The 26,451-nt window shown below is 39.2% G+C and overlaps 4 protein-coding genes across 7 annotated transcripts in view; 3 read left to right on the top strand and 1 right to left on the bottom strand.

Annotated features, from left to right (window-relative positions):
- Positions 1-83: 83 nt before the first annotated feature.
- On the top strand, positions 84-5,359 carry ptgr1.1 (prostaglandin reductase 1, tandem duplicate 1). The gene is made up of 9 exons (XM_082148477.1): positions 84-173; positions 1,074-1,195; positions 1,270-1,315; positions 1,502-1,561; positions 2,702-2,869; positions 3,598-3,871; positions 4,020-4,125; positions 4,922-5,040; positions 5,130-5,359. Exons 2-9 carry the CDS (start codon positions 1,090-1,092, stop codon positions 5,238-5,240), a joined length of 990 nt encoding a protein of 329 aa, XP_082004603.1. The 5' UTR covers positions 84-173; positions 1,074-1,089; the 3' UTR covers positions 5,241-5,359.
- A 1,316-nt stretch (positions 5,360-6,675) lies between these two features.
- ptgr1.2 (prostaglandin reductase 1, tandem duplicate 2) lies at positions 6,676-10,978 on the top strand. Its single transcript, XM_082148464.1, has 8 exons — positions 6,676-6,895; positions 6,979-7,024; positions 7,150-7,209; positions 7,693-7,875; positions 8,168-8,441; positions 8,949-9,054; positions 9,988-10,106; positions 10,226-10,978. The coding sequence occupies exons 1-8, from the start codon at positions 6,790-6,792 to the stop codon at positions 10,334-10,336; spliced, it is 1,005 nt and encodes a 334-aa protein (XP_082004590.1). The 5' UTR covers positions 6,676-6,789; the 3' UTR covers positions 10,337-10,978.
- A 1,300-nt stretch (positions 10,979-12,278) lies between these two features.
- Positions 12,279-16,204, top strand: txnb (thioredoxin b). The gene is made up of 5 exons (XM_082148490.1): positions 12,279-12,431; positions 14,037-14,141; positions 14,692-14,757; positions 15,632-15,697; positions 15,816-16,204. The coding sequence occupies exons 1-5, from the start codon at positions 12,408-12,410 to the stop codon at positions 15,876-15,878; spliced, it is 324 nt and encodes a 107-aa protein (XP_082004616.1). The 5' UTR covers positions 12,279-12,407; the 3' UTR covers positions 15,879-16,204.
- A 68-nt stretch (positions 16,205-16,272) lies between these two features.
- Positions 16,273-26,451, bottom strand: part of svep1 (sushi, von Willebrand factor type A, EGF and pentraxin domain containing 1) — an 80,992-nt gene continuing 70,813 nt past the window's right edge. For 3 of the 4 annotated variants that reach the window (XM_082148392.1, XM_082148391.1, XM_082148390.1), the window contains exons 45-49: positions 25,160-25,330; positions 23,113-23,208; positions 19,543-19,638; positions 17,468-17,561; positions 16,273-16,658 (exon numbers count right to left, since the gene is read on the bottom strand). In XM_082148392.1, coding sequence (XP_082004518.1) covers positions 16,628-16,658; positions 17,468-17,561; positions 19,543-19,638; positions 23,113-23,208; positions 25,160-25,330 — 488 coding nt within the window. In that variant the 3' untranslated portion in view covers positions 16,273-16,627. The remainder of the gene's footprint in view (positions 16,659-17,467; positions 17,562-19,542; positions 19,639-23,112; positions 23,209-25,159; positions 25,331-26,451) is intronic. The other variant, XM_082148393.1, reaches the window with a different exon arrangement.

Raw genomic sequence — 26,451 nt, forward strand, 5'->3', positions numbered from 1 at the left:
TCAGAAGCCTCTTCATTGAAGATGATTGACAAATCTAGTCGGCCAATCAGATAAATACACAAGGTCACATGATTGAGATTCAGCCAAGATGTAGCAGTGGGAGGGCCTTAAACAAGTTCTCTGCGCAACACTAGGAAGCATAGAAGAATAGAGAGCTTTGTGTACATTAACGGGCATGTATACTTGTGGTTATTTCAAGAAGAAAGTTTTCTGAATATTAAAAATGTAACACTTAACTTAAGGCAATACTAAAGAATGCTTCAGCACAGTATAACGTCTATTGTGCAATTGTAAATTATTTGAAAGCAAAAGGTTTAGCAGCTAATAAATAGGATTTACGGTCACTTTGTAAAGTATATAACGTTACATATTGTTTTGTTGTTGTTGTTGTTGTATTTTTAATCACTAGTTGTTTTGTCACTTGCTCCACACTTAACGTGCTGCTCTTTAAGTGGGTTTGCCAACAGCCATTAAAAGAAAATAAGAAGAATGGTTATTACATTTACATTTAATAATTTAGCAGACGCTATTATCAAAAGCAACTTACAAATGAGGAGAACAATAGAAGGAATAAGACCAGCAAGAGGGCAACAGTGTACAAGTGCTGTAACAAGTCTCAGTTAGTCTACAAAGAAGGTTTTTTGTTTTAATCAGAAAAACAAAACAAATAGAATAGAAACTTTAAGTCCTAGTATCAATTGGTCAGGTGCTGACGAAAAAATGTGTCTTTAGACATTTTTTGAAAATGGCTAAAGACTCAGTTGCTCGAATTGAGATAGATCATTCCACCAGCTGGGAACAGTCCAGCAAAATTTCAGTGAGAGTGATTTTGTGCCTGTTTGGGATGGCATCACGAGGCGTCGTTCACTTATATTACTTCTTTTAATACGGTTACTTATATCATACAAACTAGTTATGCTTCTTTTTTTTAGGCTATTGCTAATGTAATGTGTAAGCAAATCAACTGCGTTTCGTGGAACGCATTCTGTTTCTTTGAAGGTTACACTACTTTCTTTTTACACTTTGCATGTGTTAACTTATGTATGCAATATTATTTTTGTTTGCTTTTACAGTTCCAAACAAAGAGCCATGACTCAAGCCAAAACCTGGGTTCTGAAGCAGCACTTTGAGGGCTTTCCCAAAGACACCGACTTTGAGCTGAAACTAGAGAAGCTCTCTGAGCCCAGAGATGGAGGTTTGTGCTCTTTAAATTTCACATTATATTTTTCATATTTGCTCTATTAAATATAATTTATTCTTGCACTTCAGAGGTTCTTCTGGAGGCACTGTTCCTTAGTGTGGACCCTTACATGCGGTAAGTTAGAAAGCTGTAATAAGCAGGTGCACCAATATCTGCATTTAAGGGCCTGAATACATGCAATAATGTTATACTGATCCTGCTTGTTTGAAAATCATTCCTTGTTTGATTTCTGTGAAATGTTTGAGGCATTCATTTTTATTTACCCTAAATATACAATTTTATCTTTTTAATTTCTTCTAGACCATACAGTCGTGTTCGAATGCAAGCAGGAGACGTGATGATCGGAACTCAAGTTGCCAAGTAAGAGAAATAGCTATTCAGTTCAATGACAGTTGGCTTCATCCTGTTCAATCCCTCTTATCAAGATTACAAAAGTGTAAAGTCATTGTAAAATGGGATCTTTCCAACCGTCTGGTTATCATTCGAAAAGAAATGCATCTGCAACTCATTTACCATCACTGACCATTAGATAGTTAGATCAAGAACTGGCACGATGTTTAAATGACTGTTTAAACTGTGCATACTTTAAGAGACCATTTAAAACCAGTTTGGGTTTATACAATGTTTCTTTTAAATGGGACAATGCCTCTCCTTTTTAAAGTCACAGAATCAGAATAGACCATTCTTATTTTTATAGAATATTGTTATAAATAATGTATCCGTGCACCTCATTATTTTTTAAATAATGTGCCCTCGTAATCTTTAATGAAAGTAACTTCCCCTCTCTCTTGCAATGATATCAGGACAATCTCTCACTCACATGAGTCACAAGGACAAAATCAAGTATCAAGTTTTTCTTGTTCTACGAGTTATTTCACTTATACGTTTATCGCAACTTCCATTTCATGCCGACTATAAACTTATTGGAGTCGGTGATTTATAAACCACTTTCAAAAAAATATTTACGTACTTAATGTGATAATTTAAAGCAACACTAAGTACATTTTTTTACCTTAAAATAATGTTTCTAAAATCGTATCAGTGGTTCATCAAGTCGTAACAGGGTGAAAGGCACTTCTGGATTCGCTTTGCAGCCCTATATCTGCTATAACCACACTATGCAAGTTTGCCAAACCGGGTCGCGTTTCTGTAGTTCGAATGAGACATAAGAAAACTACAAATTTGACTTGCTTTACGTCAAGCGTTACATTAGTCATTATTTAGTTTTTCTTCATTTCTGATGTCACAATACATCATGCTTTCATGAAATCATGCAACATACTCTACCTTGTCTGTGGACATCGTTCATTCCAAAGCCGGTGCTAGATAAACAGCGAGCGTGCGTGTGTGCGACAGTAGGTTGCGGGCGGCGAAATTATTTACGACAGCGGTAATGGACAATTCCGCTTCCAACCTGTAGGGCGACCGAAGAGGAAACGTTCCTTAGTGTTGCTTTAATTTTCCAATCAAAGTCTCTTCTTTCTTCTATTTTGACTATAGGGTGATTCAAAGTAATAATCCTTCATTTCCCGTGGGCTGCCACGTGGTTGGTCGATGTGGTTGGAGAACACATACTGTGTCAGATGGGAGTGATCTCAACAAAGTCTTAGATGACTGGCCTCAAGATGTCCCCCTCTCCCATGCCATCGGAGCCATTGGCATGCCAGGGTAAGACCCACTGCTTCTTTCAAACCCACAATTGCTTCTTTTACAAATGGTCTTGGAACGGTAGGTCAAAGGCTTAATCCACATTGATAAAATCATTATCTGATGTTTCATTTGAGCACATCAAACAGCATCACAGATGTTGTGAGTAGACATTACCGAGTTCTGGGAAAAGTAGATGTGTTTTGTAACTCACTTCTGGCTTTATGCGACAAACATTTGTTGCCCACATGTTCTCTGTTTAATGTCATTAGTTTTGGATCGCTTTTAAACATATGTTCTCAGAAGTGTTTTTGGCCGATAGCAAATGATTTGTGTTCTTTTCTGACTGCTCACAAAAAGAAGGCATATGAGAATAGGGAAGTCTACACCGCAGCTATAAAGATAACAACATAGAGGAACGATGTTTTAGGAATCACTTTCAGACCATTTTTTTTCAGTTGATGAACGAAAGAAACATTGACAGCCAATCAGAACCTAACCAACATCAAAATGCTCAAGCATTTAAAGAGGCAGACCACCCTTGTAAAAACCATACTGTTTGTGCTGGTGTGGGTGCTAATATAGTTTTCATTCCTGGTCTGAATGGACCTTAATTCTGATGCAATCCTATTTCAACTTCTTTAGAAACTGTACTGGATCTTTTATTTGAGGCACAAAATAGAAATCAAACTTTATATGATAAAATGATACATGAATAGATAATAAATAACATTAACTGTGTGCCACAGGCTGACTGCACTCTACGGTTTGGAGGAGGTCTGTGCCATTAAACCAGGAGAAACCTTACTGGTGAATGCAGCCGCAGGGGCGGTGGGCTCTGTAGTCGGTCAAATTGCCAAACTTAAAGGTTGCATGGTTGTGGGATCAGCAGGAAGTGATAACAAGGTGGCATACCTGAAGGAACTGGGCTTTGACCAGGCCTTTAACTATAAGACTGTCCCATCACTGGAAGAAGCACTGAAGAAAGCTTCACCTGAAGGATATGACTGCTATTTTGAGAATGTAAGAACTGACTGATACTTAAATGGTTAATATATTTTCTAATACTAACTGTCAAATAACTATACCTTTTTGTGGGCCTTTTCAATTATTTTCTTTTTAGACATCTTCGTAATCTTGATTATTCAGTGATTTGGTTTGTGTTTTCCAGGTGGGCGGCCCTTTTTCGAGTGTTGCTATTCCGCAGATGAAGGCTTTTGGGCGTATTGCTGTTTGTGGAGGAATATCAATGTACAATGACACCACCCCACAAACAGGTTTGAGTCTCTATATGTGTGTGATTCTCATGGTGCTGTTAACCTGGGCTGTGTACGAAATCAACCCCTATACCTTTAAATAGGGCACTATTTGGAGGATAGCCATTTGTAGTGGTGTCCGAAACCATAGTGGACGTTATCGAGTGCACTAATTCAATCCCACAATGCACTGCAATATCGAGTGTACAACTGATGGACACTTAACGGCCAGAGAATACCCATAATGCACTGTGAAGGTCATTCTGAATGAATTCACGCGTTTTGTCAGAAGATGCAGCTCACAGGTGAATCATCCATCCATCCATTTTCCAAACCTCTGATCCAATGTGGGTACAGCTTAATATCATACAGGTACAAATCAAATGTTTTATTGATTATTAAATTATATAAATAAGGTTTATACATGCTAGTTTCTTGATAGAGATCAAGATAAATCTTTGCAATACTACTGGAGTTGCCAGTTTGATAAGTTTCAAATGATTATTAAACCTCAAGCACAAACTATACAAAAACAGCAGCCCTTTTGCGCAATCAGTGTCCGAATTCGCTCACTCGTTTTTATTCACTCCTTCAAGTGAACTATATTAGTGGAGTGATGTAGGGAATAGTGAATGAGGTTATAGGAGACGATTTCGAACACAGCTCAGAAGAGGGTGCTTTGAATGACCTTTACACCTATTAGCAATGCATAAAAAGTTTAGTCACCATTACTGAAGCATAAAATTAGACATGAAGAATTGGGTAGACATAGACTCCTGTTCATTTACAGCTGTGATAATGTGTATGTCCTTTTTAGGTCCTTATCCACACATGCACATGATTTTTAAGCAGCTGAAAATGGAAGGATTCTTGGTGAGCAGGTGGGAAAATAAAAATGAGGAGTCTCTAAAGCGAATGTTGACCTGGATGCAAGAGGTACATCCGCATGCATGGTTGATACTAACTTTATCTCAATATTCATATTTGGATAATGATGCAGTTTCTCTTGATTTGGCGGTTTACAGGGAAAGCTGAAGTGTAAGGAACATGTCACTGTTGGGTTTGAAAACATGCCTGCTGCGTTCATGGGGATGCTGCAGGGGGAAAACATTGGTAAAGCCATCGTTAAAGTCTGATGTCAAGTGCTTCAGTGGTTTGCTCATATAACCATAATCATGTTATTTTAGGCATAGATTCTGCATTAATAATGTTGTGTCCTTTATTTTGTTTTACAAATAAAGTTGATTTTTGTTAATTAGTGTCACATTTTCATCCAGGACAGATATGCACAAAGCAGAAATAAAAGATTTTTATGCAACATAAAAAAAAAAAGAGAAAAAAGTGCAGAGTCATCATGATCTATTCTAGATGAACTAATGTACAGTGAGTGTGTGAGTTTTTTATTTATTTTATTGTATTATGATTTATGACACTCATGCAATTCGATAAGGTTACAAGTTTTTTGTTTGTTTTTTGCAATAAAGGCAATATGTCCAACTAACCATTATCTTTAGAATCTGATTAGGCTTCCCTTTTAACTGTTTATAAGGGGCGAGGTTTCCAACAACAGTATAAGAGTAAGAGACAACCACTAACTTTTTAGTTTTCAAAAGGAAGTTTTTAAAAAGACAAGTTTTATAAGAACGTTATTTGATATAAAAGCAGAGGATCTACATCAGCTTAAAATGTAACATTTCAAATAAGTACGTATTTTCACTACCTCCACTGGGTGTTGTGGTGACGTACAATGACGCAACACAAATGTGTACGTCTCCTTTAAAACTTTAGTGAACACTGACATCTTGTGGCTATTGATGAAAGAATCGTTGTTCTTAGTAAATGTTCATAAAGGAGAGTCAAAGGAAAGATTCATGTATTTCATCATGGCAAAATTGTAGTAGCTTTTGTGTTGCATGTGTTTGATTAAGAATGCATTTAAATATATTTTAGAATGACAGACCTTATTTTAATGGTAGGCTATGTATGGAATAACAACATTGATTTCATTCAGGCGTCGACGCCTTTGTATATAGTAGATATAGGCTATACAGTAGGCTGCTAAATCCGGTGTCATGGTTATAAGGTAATTTCAAAGTCATGCTGACTGCATTAAAAAGTTGTATTCTGATATTTCTGATAACAAATCAGAAAATGAAACCACTTTTCATCCGCAAACCAACATTTAAGTTTACCACACACTCATAACTCATAATTCATAATGTTTAAATGTCTGTTGAATGAAATTTACTACAATCCTCCTGGAAGTTGGGAACATTTAAAACCAAGAATGAATCTGCATAAGGCTCCTCAGCACATAATAGGCATGCACAGTTGAGGTCATCTTGCCTTTATCTAACACACCTGATTACAGCGAAAATCTGCAGTGCTGGGGTACCTGAGGTGATACCTTTTCTCCTGAAATATTGTTTACAATTTTTTTTTATATATTGAAAGCTTATGGCAAACGATATTGGGTGTAGCCTACTTAGATGAGACGGTACGCACCTCACCCATTAATATCAGTATAAAGGTTACAAGAATTTGCAATGTCATGTCAGTTTATTAATGTCGTATTGTTATATAAGAGTGTTCATTGTCATCACTGCAATAAAAGAAGGTGCTGTTCTCCCTTAGAGCAACTTCCAGCTTGAAGACTGTGCCCTGTGCAGCTTTTGACATACAATCATGGTTAAAGCAAAGACATGGATCCTCAAAAAACACTTTGAGGGCTTTCCTAAGGAAAGTAACTTTGAAATGAGAGAAGAAGTTCTGCCAGAGCTACAAGATGGAGGTATAGATAATTCATATATTTGTCTTTTTGCTACCTGTTCGATGGTATCATAATCCTGATTTATCATAATCCTTTTGCTTCAGATGTGCTTGTGGAGGCGATTTATTTCAGTGTTGATCCGTATATGAGGTAAAGGTGCACCAAAGTCTTTCTTATTAGAACATATGACTGAAACATCTTTTTATTTAATTAGCTATACTACTTATGTGATGTGTCTAGCTCATGTTTCTAAATGTCTCCTGCTGTTTCTGTAGATCTCTGAGTAAAATGTGGCAAAAAGAAGGGGATGTACAGTATGGAAATCAGCTGGCAAAGTAAGGAAAACAACAAATCTTATCAGTTGTATTGTAATCTATTGTTACATTTTATTAACACTTTTTGTTAGTGATATAACATAGATTCAGTCCAGTTATACAGAATGTTTACAGAAAATAAAGCATGTTCATTGTGAAAAGGGAAAGAAAATTTGATTACGAAAAGTAATCGTAAAATGTTCAATAATGTCTAGCATCTGGATCTGTTCCTCAAGCTGTTCAGTGCACTCATCAATATGGTTTCAATTGCATCAACCGCTAAAGACACTTCCACTTAGACGAGTGGAAAAACATCTTGAGAAACAAAGAAACTCACAGTTTACATATAAGACTGTAGACTTTAATTTGCATCTTAGGCTATACTGCATTAGTAAGTTCAAGTATGCTAGTAAGCATTCAAGTGAGGAAACAGGTCTGTTCACGAACATAAACAACAATTCATATCATTGAATAAATATTCTTAACTCATTGTTTGGTTGTCAGGGTACTGAAGAGCAAGGACCCAGCATTTCCTGAGGGATGTTACGTGGTTGCTGATTGTGGGTGGAGGACACACACTGTAACAAAAGCGAGTGGTCCAGCCGGGCCCATCTTGACCCGGATAGTATCCGAATGGCCCAGTGACATTCCAATGTCCCTAGCCCTCGGTTCTTTAGGGATGCCTGGGTAATTTAATCGCGACTTAAATGAAGGCAGTAACACATATAGACTGAAATAAAATAAGGTTTCATAATCATGCTCTCTTTTTTAATTCTTTGATTCTCAATAGCAATAAACACACAAACACAAAACCAACACTTCCTTCACAATCATTAGGCAATTCTTTTGTTCTTTGAATGAAAATATCAGTTATTTGTCTAAATCCAGTTATTTTGTCCTAATTTGTAAGTCGCTTTGGAGAAAGGCGTCTGCTAAATGACTAAATGTAAATGTAAATCCCATCCCCTTTTTCCTCTAGTTTAACTGCTCTGTATGGCCTGGAAGAGGTGTGTAAGATACAGCCAGGTGAGACGATTCTGGTGAGCGCAGCAGCAGGTACTGTGGGTGCAATGGTGGGTCAAATCTGCAAGATCAAAGGCTGCAAGGTTGTGGGATCAGCAGGAGGTGATGACAAGGTGGCATACCTGAAGGAACTGGGCTTTGACCAGGCCTTCAACTACAAGACTGTCTCATCACTGGAGGAAACACTGGAGAAAGCTTCACCTGAAGGATACGACTGCTATTTTGAGAATGTAATTAACATTATATGTGTATTTTTGCCTCCAACATTCAGTCTACTTACATTGAACAAAATTATAAACGCAACACTTTTGTTTTTGCCCCCATTTTTCATGAGCTGAACTCAAAGATCTAAGACTTTTTCTATGTACACAAAAGGCCTATTTCTCTCAAATATTGTTCAGAAATCTGTCTAAATCTGTGTTAGTGAGCACGTCTCCTAATCAGCATCTTGATATGCCACACCTGTGAGGTGGATGGATTATCTCGGCAAAGGAGAAGTGCTCACTAACAGATTTGTGAACAATATTTGAGAGAAATAGGCTTTTTGTGTACATAGGAAAAGTCTTAGATCTTTGAGTTCAGCTCATGAAAAATGGGGGCAAAAACAAGTGTTGCGTTTATAATTTTGTTCAGTGTATTAACAAGTATTCTTACAATTTTATAAGCTCTCAGATAAATAACATAATTGGTCACATTTTAAATGAAGGAGATCTGTTTGTGTGTGTAATGTTCTCCAGGTGGGAGGGCCCTTCTTTACTGCAGCACTGAAAAACATGAAGCCAGGTGGTCGTATCGCTGTCTGCGGTGCAATAGCCACGTACAATGACACAGAACCTCAGATGTGTAAGTCTCATTTTTACGGAGAAACTAAATGGACATATGAACAGAAAATTCAAGTTGTTACACACATTTTCGGCACGCATTTCATATTAAGTTTTAAAAAGTTCAATAGGTAGCCTAAGAAATGGGTTTAATGCTTTATGTTACAGTTACACACACACACACACACACACACACACACACACACACACATATACAGTATATATACGTACTGTGTATATATATATATATATATGAATAATATATTTTACATAAAAGATGTTTACATATAGTCCACAAGACAAAAAAAATTGCTACATTTATAAAAATGACCCCGTTCAAAAGTTTACATACACTTGATTCCACAACTTTTGTTTCTTTTCTTTTTTTTTGTGATGGTTGTTCTTGAGTCCCTTGTTTGTCCTGAGCAGTTAAACTGGCCAATGTTCTACAGAAAAATCCTTCAGGTCCTGCAAATTTTTCAGTTTTTCTAGCATCTTTTGCATATTTGAAATCCATCTTTTCACACTGAGGACAATTGAGGGACTCAAACACAACTATTAAAAAAGTTCACACATTCACTGAGAATCCAGAAGGAAACACGATGCATTTAGAGCCAGGGGGATTCCAACTTTGTGAATTTGGAGATCAAGGTAAATTGTACTTAATTTGTCTTCCGGGAGACATATAAGTATCTTCTGTTGCTTCCGAAGGGCGGTACTTTAAACAAAATAAAAAATTTTTTTGACATTTTTATCTCGTTCAAAAATGTTCATCCCCCGGCTCTTAAGTCATAGTGCTCAATGGCACATTTTAATATTAGAATAAAAACAAACTAGAGAAAATTTATTAAATAGTTATACACATTACAACCACTAGAGGACAGTAGAGAATATGAAAAATGCAAGCTATGCAGGATTCCGTGCAACATTAGAATATTCAATTTCTTTCTCATAGGTCCTTATCCTCACCATGAAATAATGACACGGCAACTGAAAATAGAAGGCTTTATGGTGAGAAGTTGGAGACACAAAGATGAAGAATCTGTGAAGAGAATGCTTAAATGGAAGAAAGAGGTAAATAGCGGTTATAGCTCATGACCTGAAGTTCACTGAGTAATTGCCATTAATACGCAGCACATACCAGAATGAGAAAGTGAATTGGAATGTAGACACATTCAACTGTTTCATTGCAGGGCAAGCTGAAGACGAAGGAAGTGGTCACTGTTGGCTTTGAAAACATGCCGACTGCCTTCATAAAGATGCTGAAGGGCGATGGACTTGGGAAGGCTATTGTTAAAGTCTGAAGCATGCTTAGACATGCATCTGTTGTCTTTTTCAAATGAACAAATAGCCTATTAATATACACATAAAATACAGTGACACATTTGTAGGCCTATATCTTGAAAACATGTGGACACATATCTAACACCTAGTCTGTGTCTAAAAGGTCCAGGGTACTGGGGAATTACAAATTTAAGAATCTGTTTAAGATCTGCTGGTCTTACATCCTAACATAACATCACATGAAAAACTAAGGGAAAGTACATTGTATTTAGCAATTAAGGAAAAGATGATGACATCAGATGAATGATTTGGTTAAGCAAATATTTTAGCAAGAAGTTCTTGCCAGTCCTGTTCTCTTTATTGTAAGTCAAATGAGTCAGATTACTGAGACTCCACCCTTTGTCTTTAATGGCTCTAGGAGCCCCTGTCCCAGTCTTTGAACAGATATGATGATTGGATTAGGACTGGTAACACTCTCTAGAGTCTTGGGCGGGTTTCTGTACCTGGATACTTCATTTGCATGCTTTGTTTAAGGTCGTTAATCAGGTGCTTTATCTCCATTTCTAAGCACTGCCTCCTAAAATCTATACACTGCCTTAGACTTGATGACTGCAGCTACCAACAGCTCGTGTTCTCAATAAAGAATCCTGCTAAAGATACAACCGAGTCTCTTGGTCTTCACTTCTGAGTTTCCTACAAATTAAACTTGTCCACTAAGTGCTTTTTGTAGTAGAAATGATGTTATAAGAAGTTCTATTAACTGCAATATGTTTACAAGTAAAAGCCTCAGATTTCATGTTTATATTTGCGTATATTCTTACAAGTACTCTGTCTGACTGTCTGATTAATAATGTCCATTATTTCTGGGTGAAATGTTGCAAGCCAGATTCAAAACATGTCAACTGCTATAGGCCACAGCTCCAACATACAGATATTGTGGTGACGGTTCAGTTATAACTAAACTTGTGTAACCGAAAAGTTTGACCATGGTCCATTTGTTGAGGCTCATCCCGAAACTGCATGTTGACTTAAGAAACATTTAATGATTTTAGGTGTATCAGAACACAAAACCACAGTAAAACATGTTTGCTCATTATTAGATACATCCAAAAGTGTCTTGCATTGGACTGATGGTTCTGCCGCACAGTAATAGGCTGACATTAAATGCTACCTTTTTCCACAGAAAAGTAAAAGTACTTTGAGTAAAATATAATAAAAGGCTGATTGCCACTAGAGGACGTTAAACATCAACAGGACATGAATTCAAGGAATATTTTATTAAGGACTGATTTTATTAAACACTAAATAGTGTTACTCACATATGTGTGCTTTCAAGATAAGGCACACGTTGTCTTAAGGTTCAGCTTATTAACAGGCTATAGAGAAGCAGAAGATTTGAGGGTAGCCTTCGCCTACACATATAGTCACAGTGATTCTGTCAAATGATACATAGGAAGTGTGACAAAAAAATTCCAAAGAACAATACTAATACTCCCATGACTAATCTCATGATCTGTTTTTATTACCTAACCTATTTGCTCATGAAGTAAGATTAAATAGCGTTATTTTTAAGAACAGTCTTCTGTCCGACTGTCTTTATGAGGATTTCTTCAGTGATAGTATAAACCTGTTGTGAAAGGTATTGGATGTTCAATTTTTGTACAGTTTAGCAGTCCACCACTACTCTCGGTGACGTCATGGCGCGTACAGTAGCCTAATCCCGGAATCTGTCAAGTCATTCTGACTTGCTCATTACAAAACCGGGATCAGTGATTCTCTTTCAAGATATATAAAAAGATTTACTCGTTATAGAGGTGATGTAAATATTTATGTCATAAACTGCGCAAAACCTACACATATATCGCATTTACTGAACTAACAACTGATCACACACGTAACATATACAACAATATTTGTAGGGTGTAGCGGTAGGCGGGGATATAGTAGGAGCGCAGAATTCCATGATTGGATCGTTGTCCTCTTTGAAGGTGGGGCTACGTGACAGTGTTTTTATACGGCGCTGCTGCCACTCTGGTTGTCAACGAAGCAGGACCTTTCAGAGCACACAGTAGTCCATTGACAGACATCAAAATGATTGCCATAATTGAGGATAAGGTAGGAACATAATACCAGTGTTTTAGCTTTTTCCTTAACTTTGGATGCAATTCTTTTGACTGTATATTCTTTATGTTTTACTTCAGATTTTTATGGGGGAAAAATATATATTCGAATAAGTTATTAATAACTTATTTTTTGTTTTATTTGAAGTATTTATCTAAAAAACAGACGAACGCATTTTTGTTTCGTTTTTTTTTTTTTTACGAAACTGTGCTTGTGGAACCGATGGGTGGTGACAGAACGTTTTGTTTCCACAGAACCACAAAGCAGAGTGCAATAGTGGAAAGTAAGGAAATGAAAAGTGCATTTGTTTTCAGTTAAAACTTATGATTTAGTAGGCTAACGTTACGTGTTTGTCAATGAGAAAGTGCTGGCGTGTGTATAAACACTTGGAACACAATATGGGAGATCTGACTCATTTAAGCAAATCGGTTCTTTCGAAGAGTTCATTTCAAAGAGCGGTTCTTTTTTTCGTCACGTAATTACGTCATGGTGTAGTCTTTTTTAATTCGGTTTGTCGGAGATCGTATTTACGAGTTGAACGCACAAGAATGCCACCACAAGTCGCAAATACCAGTGGGAAACTCGAGATTTTGGGGGCGTTTCAGTAAGAAAATACCACAATACTTAAGTTAGCCTATTTAATGCAGTGACATAATCAGACCTTTTTATTTACAACAAAATAAGCTAGTAATTGCCTGCAAAAACATGATAGTATTGTAATATAACAATACGAAAAAGTTTACAAGGTTCTTCCTAAATTAATCAAAAACATAAAAAGCCAACACACCTAAGGCTACTACATTTTGTTCTTCATTTTCTAGAAGAAGATTTAATCATTGCTGTACTTTTGTGTAGTTAATTAAGAGAATGTGCACCGCCATCTTGCTCCGACGAAAGTGAATTGAACGCGGTCTGACGTCGTAAACAGTGTAAATGCATTGGTTAAAGGTTGAACCAGCTCGGTTTCGCAACTGTCACGTTTGTTTAATTTCTGTTATCGGTTCTTAACTCGTTGAGAATAAGACAGGTCATGTTCTCGGTTCATCGAGTCAGCCAGTCAGCCAGTGAGTTGACTCACTCCAGAACTGGGATGAGAACTCGAATCAATTCAGTCAGATTCGTGAACGAATCATCCAGAACTTTTTGTTATCCGGTTCATTGAAAATCCAACTAAAAAGAATGATGCAATCAAACATGATTTACTTTAAATTGCTCTATGATGCATCTTACAAAGTCGTTAAGAAATTTTAATTAATGTAATCCAATACACATACATGTGTACATAAATGGTTCGATTAAATATTAATTGACCATAAAGTGATAATTGCTTGTTTTGCTTAAGTGTAATTTCATTGTAAAGGAAATGAGCTGTTTTTCCAAGTATCTCATATAGAACCGAAAGCAATGTCACCCCTTTCTGAGTATGCTTCCCATTACCTGATAGACCATAATTATAGTTCTTTTGTAAAAATCTCAATAACCCTGCTTAAGCCACAGCATTATGACTCATCTTCCATTCTAATTAACTTCAGCAGGAAGGAATGTGTCATGTTAGTTTAGAAATTAAATGAACTTTTCCTTCCTCTCTCTTTTTTGCAGCCTGCTTTTGACAACGCTCTGAAAAATGCCGGGAACAAGTTGGTGGTGGTGGACTTCACAGCCACATGGTGTGGGCCCTGCCAGAACATCGCTCCATTCTTTAAAGTGAGCATTCATACTACGCATCCGAGATTCAGAGTGACATCTGGAGCTGTCATGATTCTAATGTTTATTCTATAGAGGCCTCCGGAAACATCAGGAGTGGCTCTGTTGTTGTGCTGTGTTGTCGGGGCAACCGCTGGGGAAGCTTCCTTAAGAATTAATGTGTGAATCATTCACAGAATGCAAATGAGAGGTAGTCCTGATAAAGGAAGAAGAGAGGGATAAAAGACAAAAAGATCCTTAAAAGAGCCGATTTATTCTTTAAAGACAATACATAGTTCATTTTGATATTCTGGTGTACTTGAGAACCAACCACAAGAAAAAAACGAACCTCAGCCGCATGGTTAAACTACATAACAACATTAACCGGCTGTTCACTTTTACTTTCATTCAATCCACATTAATTTGTACCTGGTTTAGGAAATAAAAGAAAGCATATGCAAATGTCACAGATGAAACAGGAGGAGGAACAACATTTTATAGCTCAAAGGAAGTGCTTTGATTGAGAGCTTTGTGGTTTGCTTTTTACTACCGCCTTTTTTTTTCTCCACAGGCGCTGTCTGAAAAAGAAGAGAACAAAAATGTGGTGTTTCTAAAGGTGGATGTGGATGATGCACAGGTTAGTCACCTGCTGTCTTTTTTCTCTGATGAATACACTCAAAAACCTACAGACTATTGAGGCAAATGAGCAAAACACCCTTTTCACCATCTGGGTTTTACTGTGTTACTTTCATTTGAATACTTGGCTCGCTATCCCCCTCGAGTTGACACGCATGTCTGGTGTAGTATAGTGTATTTGGATACTCACATACAGCCAAACCTTATAAAAGGGCCCAAACACATTAGAAGATCCCAGCACACACGTCAGCTGGTTGCTGTTCTCCAGATCAACTTGCTGATAGTGTGTTATTTGATTCACATGATAGTGCTGAGAAAGGATATTGGCTGTCATTCAGTTTTATCAGAGGTAGATTGAGACACTGCCAGAATGGAACAATTCTGATGTTTGCTCATGTTGTTATGGTTACAAACACTAGCTATTATTACAATGCTGTGTTGCAAAGCAGATTACAGGATGTGTGTGTGTGTATAAAGCTGAATCCTTTATACATGTTTGCGATTTGTTAAAATGTCATGCTTTCTGACTGACATTTAAATCGCAAGGTACGGGTGGCAAATGCAAGCAGAGTGTTTGAAGATCCTGATAACAATCCACACATCCCACAATCCAGTGGACCCTTTTGTGACTGAATTTACCATTGGCGGAAAATATCAAATAAGATGATTTGAATATGAAACAAAGCATTTTCCTAAGCATTTAAAGGATTTTAAATTTCAACAGCCATCGTGTCATGGACGTAATTTCAGCCCTAAAGATCTGCCCAGACTAGCAAAGCAAAATTAAAAGACACTATTAAAGATGGTTATCATCAAACGGCAGACTGAATAAACCTATTCAGACCTGACCTCCGCTCCTTTTTTCTCTGTTCTAGGATGTGGCCGCTTACTGTGACATTAAATGTATGCCAACATTCCATTTCTACAAGAATGGACAGAAGGTAAAACATCATTTCTGGAGGATTTCTTCCAGGTCTCTTTTGGGGATCTGTTTTTATAAAATTTTGGCAGTTTAAATTGTTTGTTCCCCCTAACTGGGATTTAACAATTGTTTTGCAGGTTGATGACTTTTCTGGATCAAACCAATCTAAGCTGGAAGAGATGATCAATAAGCATAAATGAAGAAAAATGAACATGCATAAACAAAAACACAAACCAACCGTTTATAACTAAAGACACACAATAGGTATATTTGAAGCTAAATACACAATAGGTTTTCTGATCTTGATTTCAGAAGTTTAAATCAAGTACAACAAGATTCTCATCCATTAATTCTACGACAGTTACATTTATATCATGTTTTATTTTATTTTGATATACCAAAACTGTGGTAATACTTTCCTCAAAGACTTTTTTGTTAAATATTTTGGCCTTCTACAATGGTTGCCTCTAATGTATTTTATGTTGGCTTTGTATGAAATTAAAACTATAAAAAGAAATTAAAAGTTCTTGTGTTGTGCTGGGATTGTCAAATTTTCCAAGTCAAATGTTTATTTAGTGATACGAGACAGGCAAGTAAAACAAACTGAAAGTTTAATTGAGAATTCTTCATCATTAACTGTGGTAATGAGAATTACAGTTGGTTTTCATATAGTTGTGTTTTCTGTTTTAATAAAAACATGAAAAGAATAGTTTATATACATGTACATTGGACAATCACATCAACATTTTTACACATCATACAAGTTCATGTATATAGCAGCAGCATATATTTAATACTGTTTCATTTTCTACATGAAAAAATACAGCTTTAATTTACAAAACCACTTAGGACTCTTGGAGGGCAAGAGATAATGAGTTGTGTACAAGTTTCTGACATTAAGCCATCTTGTTCCAACACATTCAGACTCTAACTCTTGTAGCGTGGCACATTAAAAATGAAAGTATCCAGATTTTCTTTTTCTGAAAGACAATAATTAATAATCAAAGATCAGCTGAAGAACGTTAAAACCTGTTTTGACCTAAATATTATAACCATAATCTCCAAATCAATAATTAAAACATTTATGATACCTTCCTTAAGCGTGGGTAAATAATATTTGTTTGAGGCATTCTGCTTTTAAATATCAGACAGATGGACCTTGAAAATGTCTTAAAAGCTCAGTTTTTTACTTAGATTAACCAAATGTCTCAAACATCTAATTGGGAAGCACTCTAACCAGCTATGACGACTGCAGCATCTAATTAGCTGAGGGATGCGGGTATTGTCGATTGGCTGGAAACACTTATAGTAAAACCGTCAGATCAATAGTCCTCTAGTCAGAGGCTGTATTTTCTCAATAAAATCTTGACATTGGCACTGAATCAGTGAAATAAAGATCGGAAAGGAGCAATTACTTAAAAGAATAAATCAAAAAAGAAATGGTCCCTCTACCAACTCAGTGAATGGATTGAAACCAACTGCAGTGCCTTGGGAAATGTACGTTTATTGTAAGAGATAAGCTGTCATGAAACTAGGTGTGTCAGAGGCATAAATTCACATACTGACACACATAGACAAAGATGGTTCTTATCTGTATTTCCCTACTCGTTTCTTTACTTGTCTTTCACAATCAACGGGAACCTCCCAGATGAGTGTTTCAGTGTTCTTGTACAGTTAGTGGAAATACATTACATTACAATGTGTTTAGGTTTATATAATGTAGGTCATTAAATGTCAAAATCTCTATGCAATGTGCTTATGTCACATATATTATTTATATTTGGCCTACCTAGAGCAGTCATATCCTCCCCATCCTTGACTGCAATGACACCTGTTGGGTCGGATACACCTTCCTCCATTCAAACAGGGCATGGAACACACCGCTAAAAACACACACACAAAATACTCCTATTAACCAATAATTCATCACTAATCCAGTATATATATTTATACTCTATAACTGTGTTGCTACAACATCAAAGTAGCGCAGTTCAAAATGTATTATGCATGGCTTTATAGAACTTGTATAAATTGTCTTCTATGTTCATCATGGTGTGCCAAAACATGATTTTCCAGAATTCCTATTCGCCCCTTGAGACCATTGTCCTGACAGACATTTAAACCCACATCATGTAAATCGACACGGATAAAACCCAAAAAGACAGACCAGCAACAACTGCAAAATGAGAGCCAGCAAGCTCTCCAGGCGAGTCTGCAAAACCCGGCTTGCTTTAATGCATATCAACAGCTCAGCAAGTAGGTTTGTTTATCTTGGTACTGGAGCTTAAAAACCACACAATTACAGTTCTGCTGGTGGTGTTCTCAATAAATCTGATGCAGTTTCATTGTAAAGTTCTAGAGTTCTTGCCCTTTATAAGTCATTCACTTTGGAGATGTTCATGGTATTGTGAAAGCAAAAGCATCAATACACATCAATATGATAAGAGAAAAGAAGCAGTTTCAGCAATTAGACAGTTCAAAGTTCACTATACAAACAAAGATACTGACTTAAATGGTGACGAATAAAATCTGTTTAAATATTTAAAATAATACATTAAACTTAATTTACATTCATGTAATAAATAAGCATGAATTAACATGATTATTTCATTTAAATTGACATCTTTGACATTAATGTGACAGTAATGTATATAAAGTTTTTTAATGTATATATTTATTAATAAAAGAGAAAGTTTATGTTTTTAGATGCTTTTTAAAATAATTTTCATTGACCTATTAGATTTTTGCAGTTAACTTAAATAGTCATGTGGTGTGACACCATTATTAATAAAAAATTTAAATATTCAATGAAGTCTCTCGATTAATGGGAGTTTATATAACGAGTTTAATAGAAAGAAGTATAATAATTGCTATTTAAAATAATTTAAGATGAATCACCAGTGTCACCGCTCGACATGTCATGTCAACTGCCCCTAATCGTTTTCAATAATTGTGTTTTGTTTTACTGCTTGAGCTCCTGGGATCTACTGGATATCACTATTAGGGACCTGTTGTCACAGGTGTTGCCTGGCAACAACATGAGCATGACACGGGATGACCCCAGGAGAATGAGCCACGGCCCCATCCCACCATGAGTTCCTTCTGTCTATAATCAGTGTAATAACTCCACTCCACCCTACATTTAAACTCTTAGATTTAATCGATTTATCATAATGTCTTTAGTTAACAGCAAGAGATATTTCCCTAAATAGCCACTTTTACAGTTGAACTAAATACCAATTCACACCGCACAGACAAACACGTTTGTTGGGTTTTATCGGATCAGTGTCACCGTCTGTTGGAGTTGGTCGGGTTTGTTTTCACCCCACTAGACATGTTCAATCAGCGTTTTTCTGTGTCTGTTATGGCAGTGTGAACATATGTGTGACAGTTATTTTTCATAAAATTCTAAATTCAACGGCCAACTTGTTTGTTCTCTGTGCTGTGTAATTTGGCCTTAAGACTTATGCTAACAGGCAAGATCACAGGTAGCTTGAGGTAAATGTGCAGATGTTCTCTGGACTCCATTAATTGGCTGTAATTAAATACTGTGAGGTTATCACCCATTTTTTTATTTGTCTCAAATTGTCAGGACTGAAAAAAAGCAGACGATATTTCTACTTCCTCAGTTTTGTAGATTTTGTCATATTATTGTTTGATTGCTTCTTTTTTTCTGCTCATTTGTAAGTCACTTCGAATGAAAGCGTCTGCTAAATGATTAAATGTAAATGCATTTGTATCCACAACATTAGAGGTTGCACTGACTAGTCAACTAGTTCTGCGACTAATCATTATTTATGTAATAAATTAACTAGTTTTCTCGACGACCATCATGAGTCATCACATACATACACACACTCTTACCACTGTGGCAGCGTGTGCCCGTCCATCCTGCTGGACATTCACACTGGTATGGAGCGACACAGCGTCCTCCATTGAGACACGGTAGGATGCAGATCGCTGCAAAAAAATGCACATGCACATGAAATTGTGTGACATTTGGGTTGATAAGACAGGAATAATCAGAATTAGTTCAGTTAACTATTTAAAACCAACCTCTCTTTCACTTTCTACTTTCCATATATTCATGCATGTACTGACTGTAACGGTCACCAGCTGGAGTGCCCTTGAGAGCCACCAGAGGGCACTCCACATAAGACTATTATCACTCACAAACTACATTTCCCATAACTCACTGCTCGGACTCATCATCACTTATCACTGATCACATTCACCTGTACCTCATTCACTGATTGCATTCACCTGTGTCACATCATCCTGTTAGTCTCAGTCTATTTATACCATGTTTATTCAGTCACTCACCGCGAAGTCTTGTTAAGTGTTACACTGCATTTCTGAGCGTTTCCCTGGTTTTCTTGTTTCTTGGTTTTTGATATCTTGCCCTGTTCCCTGGATTACTCTCTTGCCTCTGGTCCCTGCCTGTTTGTTTGTTTTGTTTCTTTCTTTGTTTTGACTGCCTGCCTGTGTATGACCCTAGCCTGTACATTGGATTACGCCTCTGGATTTCCCCAGCCAATAAAGCTGCATTTGGATCTAACCTTCGTGTCTTGGAGCAGTTCGTGACAGAAGACTTCGCCACACCCAGATCCAGCAGCTATGACCTCCAGAAATCCAGCAGTACGGATCTCGCCTGATCTTCCCAGCATGAGCCGGGAGTTCGCTGGACAGATCGCGGCCTTGGCCCTGAATAGCCTCGATCTGTTCCAGTACACCTGGGGGTTTGTTCCTCTCGCTACCTCTTGCTCTCTGGGTGACGAGGCTATTAAGTTGTGTTACCGGCTGGGGGCTAAGGAGGTCGACCCGAGGGAGCTCCCTGATCTCTCCGGTCTGGATTGTAGAGAGGCACTCTCCAGATGTCTGGAGAGCTTCCTTCCGTGGCACGCCATGTCACCGTCTGCACTTCACGCCAGTCCAGCCGAGCCCGCACTTCACGCCAGTCCAGCCGAGCCCGCACTTCACGCCAGTCCAGCCGAGCCCGCACTTCACGCCAGTCCAGCCGAGCCCGCACTTCAAGGCAGTATGCGTCATGCCCGCCGCCCCTGAGACTGAGAGCGTCATGCCCGCCGCCCCTGAGACAGCAAGCGACATGCCCGCCAAGCTAGAGCCCTCTTCACCGCTGGTCCCGTCCAGCACAGAGCCCTCTTCACCGCTGGTCCCGTCCAGCTCAGAGCCCTCTTCGCCGCTGGTCCTGCCCAGCTCAGAGCCCTCTTCGCCGCTGGTTCCGTCCAGTTCAGAGCCCTCTTCATCGCTGGTCCTGTCCAGCTCAAAGTCCTCTTCGCCGCTGGTCCTACCCAGCTCAAAGCCCTCGCTGATGCTGGTCCCGTCAAGCTCAGAGCGCGCCGAGCCAGAGCCAGAGCTTCACGTCAGTCCTGCCGAGCCAGAGCCAGAGCTTCACGTCAGTCCTGCCGAGCCAGAGCTTCACGTCAGTCCTGCCGAGCCAGAGCTTCACGTCAGTCCTGCCGAGCCAGAGCCAGAGCTTCACGTCAGTCCTGCCGAGCCAGAGCCAGAGCTTCACGTCAGTCCTGCCGAGCCAGAGCCAGAGCTTCACGACAGTCCTGCCGAGCCCGAGCCAGAGTTCCACGTCACGTCCGCCCGTCCAGAGTCTCGTCCCGCTGAGACCGAATCTGATCCTGATCCTGATCCTGAGCCTGAGCCTGAGCCTGAATCTGTTCCTCTTCCTCTTTCTACGCCTGTGTCTTCGGACAAGATGGCCGACTCCACGCCTGTGTCTTCGGACAAGATGGCCGGCTCCACGCCTGTGTCTTCGGACAAGATGGCCGGCTCCACGCCTGTGTCTTCGGACAAGATGGCCAACTCCACGCCTGTGTCTTCGGACAAGATGGCCGAATCCACGCCTGTGTCTTCGGACAAGATGGCCGCCGCCGAGCCAGTGTCTCCGGACAAGATGGCCGCCGCCGAGCCAGTGTCTCCGGACAAGATGGCCTCCACCGATCCAGTGTCTGTTCAAGTCACGTCTGCCGAGCCAGTGTCTCCGGACAAGATGGCCGCCGCCGTGCCAGTGACTCCAGACAAGATGGTCGCCGCCGATCCAGAGTCTGTTCAAGTCACATATGCTGAACCAGTGTCTCCGGACAAGATGGCCGCCGCCAAACCAGTGTCTCCAGACAAGATGGCCACCACCGAGCCAGTGTCTCTGGTCAAAATGGCCGCTGCCACGTCGACTGACCCCTCTGCAGAGATAGCCGCTGACATGCCTGAACCTGAGCCCTCAACAGAGATGGCCGCTGTCACACTGTCTGTTCCTGTACCTGAGCCGGTGTCTGTTCCTGTCCTTGAGCCGGTGTCTGTTCCTGTCCCTGTGTCTGTTCCTGTTCCTGAGCCGGTGTCTGTTCCTGTGCCATGGCCGCCTGAAGGGTCGTCTCCGCCCTGGCCGCCTGAAAGGTCGTCTCCGCCCTGGCCGCCTGAAGGGTCGCCTGCACAGCCTGCTCCGCCCTGGTCGCCTGCACAGCCTGCTCCGCCCTGGTCGCCTGCACAGCCTGCTCCGCCCTGGTCGCCTGCACAGCCTGCTCCGCCCTGGTCGCTTGCACAGCCTGCTCCGCCCTGGCCTTCCGCCCTGCCGGAGTCTTCAGGTCCTCTTCCGCTGCACGGGCCTGGCCCTCCATCCCGCCCCCGGGTCCGCCTCCGCTCCACCTCCCTCCTGGACAGTTTTAGGAGCGTCTGGAATCCGCTCCTTAAAGGGGGGGCTATGTAACGGTCACCAGCTGGAGTGCCCTTGAGAGCCACCAGAGGGCACTCCACATAAGACTATTATCACTCACAAACTACATTTCCCATAACTCACTGCTCGGACTCATCATCACTTATCACTGATCACATTCACCTGTACCTCATTCACTGATTGCATTCACCTGTGTCACATCATCCTGTTAGTCTCAGTCTATTTATACCATGTTTATTCAGTCACTCACCGCGAAGTCTTGTTAAGTGTTACACTGCATTTCTGAGCGTTTCCCTGGTTTTCTTGTTTCTTGGTTTTTGATATCTTGCCCTGTTCCCTGGATTACTCTCTTGCCTCTGGTCCCTGCCTGTTTGTTTGTTTTGTTTCTTTCTTTGTTTTGACTGCCTGCCTGTGTATGACCCTAGCCTGTACATTGGATTACGCCTCTGGATTTCCCCAGCCAATAAAGCTGCATTTGGATCTAGCCTTCGTGTCTTGGAGCAGTTCGTGACACTGACATTCACACCACACCCAACAGTTCTGGCTTTCTGATAAAGAAGTAGTGAAGCCACAGAGAGAAATGCAGCTTGGTTTTGTGGGATGACTGGTAATGAGCATTACGATGTTACTGTTCCATTAACTGTTGCCAAAATGAATGGACTGTCATGTAGAAATAATCATCTCTGTTTGGGTATGCAGTTGTTGTTATTGTGGATGTTTGTGTGTGTACTTACGCTCCTCACAAAATCGGCCCATCCATCCCTCTGGACAGGAGCAAGTGTTTGGTCTTTGGCACACACCTCCATTCTGACACTGGAGCCAACACACAGCTGCACAAACACAACGTGATTGGTACAGTGATGAAACTGACACAATCTTAAAAGCAGAAACTGTACACAGTGCCACTTTCCTACAGAATTCCAAAACGCTACAAAAAGACATGCAGTATTCAAAGAACTAGATGTTCAGACCGGTGTGAAATTGCACTGATCTGAGTTCATTTCTGCAAGTACTCAAACCACCCGAGCCAAAGACTCCAAGACCAAAAGAGAGGCTCACAAAAGAGAGGCTCAGAAGGGCTTACAGCAAAGTACAAGGTTAAAACATTAACATGCAAAAAATTAAAGCTTTATATACCGAATCATTCATGCCTTATTGAAAAGAGTGACATCCATACCAAAGCCCATCTCTATAATCTCTGTGAGACAACGCTGTTGTTCAATGGCTATAAAATAAATTCTGGCCCTGCATTTGTCAATTTAGCATTCTAGCTATGCTAAAATACAGTAACATCTATGACACAAAGTAACAGTTAGCTATACTTGTATATCATTGCACAGCACCTATTGAGAACATTGTTATTATAGATGTCAGGTACTATAACTTAAAGTGTAACTTGCAGGTTAACCACCACAACCAATTAATGTGTAAATGAAAGTGCTCAATATGTATATATGTAAAAATTTCTGTCTTAAAATGCGTTAAAATAACATTTATTGGGGTTTCTTCAAAGGTAGCGTGTTTTTACAGCAACTGGGTGATGACGTCATAAAAGGAAGTTGCAACCATACTTGCTAGACTCCTACTGTTTGTGGCTGTTTGTGGCTTGATAATAGAGAACGACTGGGAGACTGAGGAGGTGGGAAACTAGTGTTGTCAAAGTACCGGTACTTCGGTACTGAAAATGTGACGGTACCAGCATTTCTGCAGTACCGGGTATATTCGGTAACCAGTAATAGGCAGCTGCGTTAAGTCGCTTCCATGTTTATCTAAGCACGGGGCTCCAACAACACTAGTTTCCCACCTCCTCAGTCTCCCAGTCGTTCTCTATAATCAAGCCACAAACAGCCACAAACAGTAGGAGTCTAGCAAGTATGGTTGCAACTTCCTTTTATGACGTCATCACCCAGTTGCTGTAAAAACACGCTACCTTTGAAGAAACCCCAATAAATGTTATTTTAACGCATTTTAAGACAGAAATTTTTACATATATACATATTGAGCACTTTCATTTACACATTAATTGGTTGTGGTGGTTAACCTGCAAGTTACACTTTAATGACAATTAAAATCATTATAAAATAATATTTTATAAGGAGCTTGAGGTTATACTATATCGAAAGGCGTTAAAAAGAAGCGTTAAAATGTTTGGGCTCAATTTTTTTTTTTTTTATGCTGTTCTTTTGAACTTTCTATTGTGTATCACAGTTTCCACAAAACAATTAAGCAGCACAACCATTTTCAACATTGATAATAATAAGAAATGTTTCTTGAGCACCAAATAAGCATATTAGAATGATTTCTAATCATGTGACACTGAAGACTGGAGTAATGATGCTGAAGATTCTAAATAGTTAAATTGCAACAATATATTTACAATATACCTGTTTCTTACTGTATTTTGATCAAATAAATGCTGCCTTGGTGAACATGATCTTACCACCCCCAAACCCCAAATGGTAGTGTAGATCAACAAGTTAAATATCATCTATTTGCAATAATGTACAGAAAGGGAATGGAACTTTGGAGTTTCTTTTGAATAATTTTAGTGAGACTTTTGACACCAAAAATGCACAAATAGTGCTAGTAAATCTCAAGCCATTGACTAGCAGTGTTGCTTAATAGTCATTAGCTGTAAAGATGTCCAAATTGCCCAGTGCTCGTGTTTATATGTGTAAATGTGTAAGACCAGTCAAAGGGAATGGCAGGATTTTGCAAAGATACAGAAAAAGGCTGAAGGCAGAACTCCTAGTGGGATTTAAGGGCAAGTCCTTGTGCTACCTTTGCAGGTAGGAGGTGGGGTCCAAGTGCCATTCTCCAAGCACACACTCCTGCTAGAACCCTCCATGGTGTAGCCTGCGTAACATGAGTACACCACCACATCTCCAAACTGGAACACTGCCCCACGGACTATCCCATTTGCCACGTACAGTGGTGGGCCGCAGGACACCCCTGTGTGTGATTAAAATGGACCGGACCAGTAGGTTAGAAAGGAAGATTCTCAGCAAGGCTGAGCAGTCCTTTGAAGAACTAAAGAGAGCTTTCTGGGTCTTTAAAGGATGGTTAAGAAATGGCATTTTCTTGAGCTCTCTAATTTCAATCTTTTTAGGTAGTTGTATTTGAGAATATTTGCGTTGTTAATTAGTGTTGGGAACATACAAACAAATCCACAAAACAGAAGATGGTGCACGAGAAATGCACATTTGAGAGATGACATCATAGTATCCTCTCACATCTGATAATAGTAATGCTACAGGCAGTAAGTGAAGTTCAACAGGTGTCTCACAGAGAGAAAAGTGAATATACACACATAATGTTCAGATTCAGGCAATAGCCAACTATAAATGTGCACACAATACAGCACATATATACACATGTCATATTACAGAGCTAGCATGCAAATTGCCCAAGGATCAAAATATCACAAATAATACAAAACAACAAAGGAACATAACTAACAATGAGAGAAAAGGCTAGTATTATTTTGTATGATAGCATGCAGAAGCATGGACAGAGGAAAATAGAGGTGAAAGTTTCCAAAAACACACAGACAGTACGATAGAGATTCCATGCAATGAGAAAAGCAGAGCTTACAATCAATGTGACATGTAAGCCATGTTCCAAAACCTAGTGAGCTATTGAAATTGATTTTAATAGAGATTGGTGTTAGCCTGTTGGTATGCTAATGGAAAAACATTCTAGTAATAATCATAAAAATACACAGTCACACACATATTGGGTAAACGACATATATTCCACTCTATACTGTTGATTAATTCAATTTATTTTTAATCAACTTTCCTCTCGTCTCATCTGCCATCTTGGATTTATTTATTTTTCACTGAACTGAATATAATGTATTCTGAGACTCGGAGTTTGGGGCAAAACAAGAATCTCAGGAATAATTAGGATACCTGCTTTTGCATCAGGAGCATGCCTGAAATGCCTTAAAATGCTGCCTCTGTAGCAGCTCACTAGGGTTTGGAACAGATCATTTGTCTTCGACACCATTAGCATTGGCACCCATGTACAGTATGTCTCTAATAAAATCTTTCCACAATTCTTTCTGTCTT

The sequence above is a fragment of the Leuciscus leuciscus genome (genome assembly GCF_965113295.1).
Source record: "Leuciscus leuciscus genome assembly, chromosome: 2".
Classification (NCBI taxonomy): Eukaryota; Metazoa; Chordata; class Actinopteri; order Cypriniformes; family Leuciscidae; genus Leuciscus; species Leuciscus leuciscus.

What these genes read in the sequence shown, in the direction of transcription:
- txnb (XM_082148490.1), top strand. Translation starts at nt 12,408, where the DNA reads ATGATTGCCATAATTGAGGATAAG. An exon ending in TTGCCATAATTGAGGATAAG is followed by an intron (nt 12,432 to 14,036) that starts GTAGGAACATAA and finishes TCTTTTTTGCAG; the next exon opens with CCTGCTTTTGACAACGCTCT. An exon ending in TCTACAAGAATGGACAGAAG is followed by an intron (nt 15,698 to 15,815) that starts GTAAAACATCAT and finishes ATTGTTTTGCAG; the next exon opens with GTTGATGACTTTTCTGGATC.
- ptgr1.2 (XM_082148464.1), top strand. Translation starts at nt 6,790, where the DNA reads ATGGTTAAAGCAAAGACATGGATCCTCAAAAAACACTTTGAGGGCTTT. An exon ending in AGTGTTGATCCGTATATGAG is followed by an intron (nt 7,025 to 7,149) that starts GTAAAGGTGCAC and finishes CTGTTTCTGTAG; the next exon opens with ATCTCTGAGTAAAATGTGGC. An exon ending in TGACACAGAACCTCAGATGT is followed by an intron (nt 9,055 to 9,987) that starts GTAAGTCTCATT and finishes TCTTTCTCATAG; the next exon opens with GTCCTTATCCTCACCATGAA.
- ptgr1.1 (XM_082148477.1), top strand. Translation starts at nt 1,090, where the DNA reads ATGACTCAAGCCAAAACCTGGGTTCTGAAGCAGCACTTTGAGGGCTTT. An exon ending in CTCTGAGCCCAGAGATGGAG is followed by an intron (nt 1,196 to 1,269) that starts GTTTGTGCTCTT and finishes CTTGCACTTCAG; the next exon opens with AGGTTCTTCTGGAGGCACTG. An exon ending in TGTTGACCTGGATGCAAGAG is followed by an intron (nt 5,041 to 5,129) that starts GTACATCCGCAT and finishes GGCGGTTTACAG; the next exon opens with GGAAAGCTGAAGTGTAAGGA.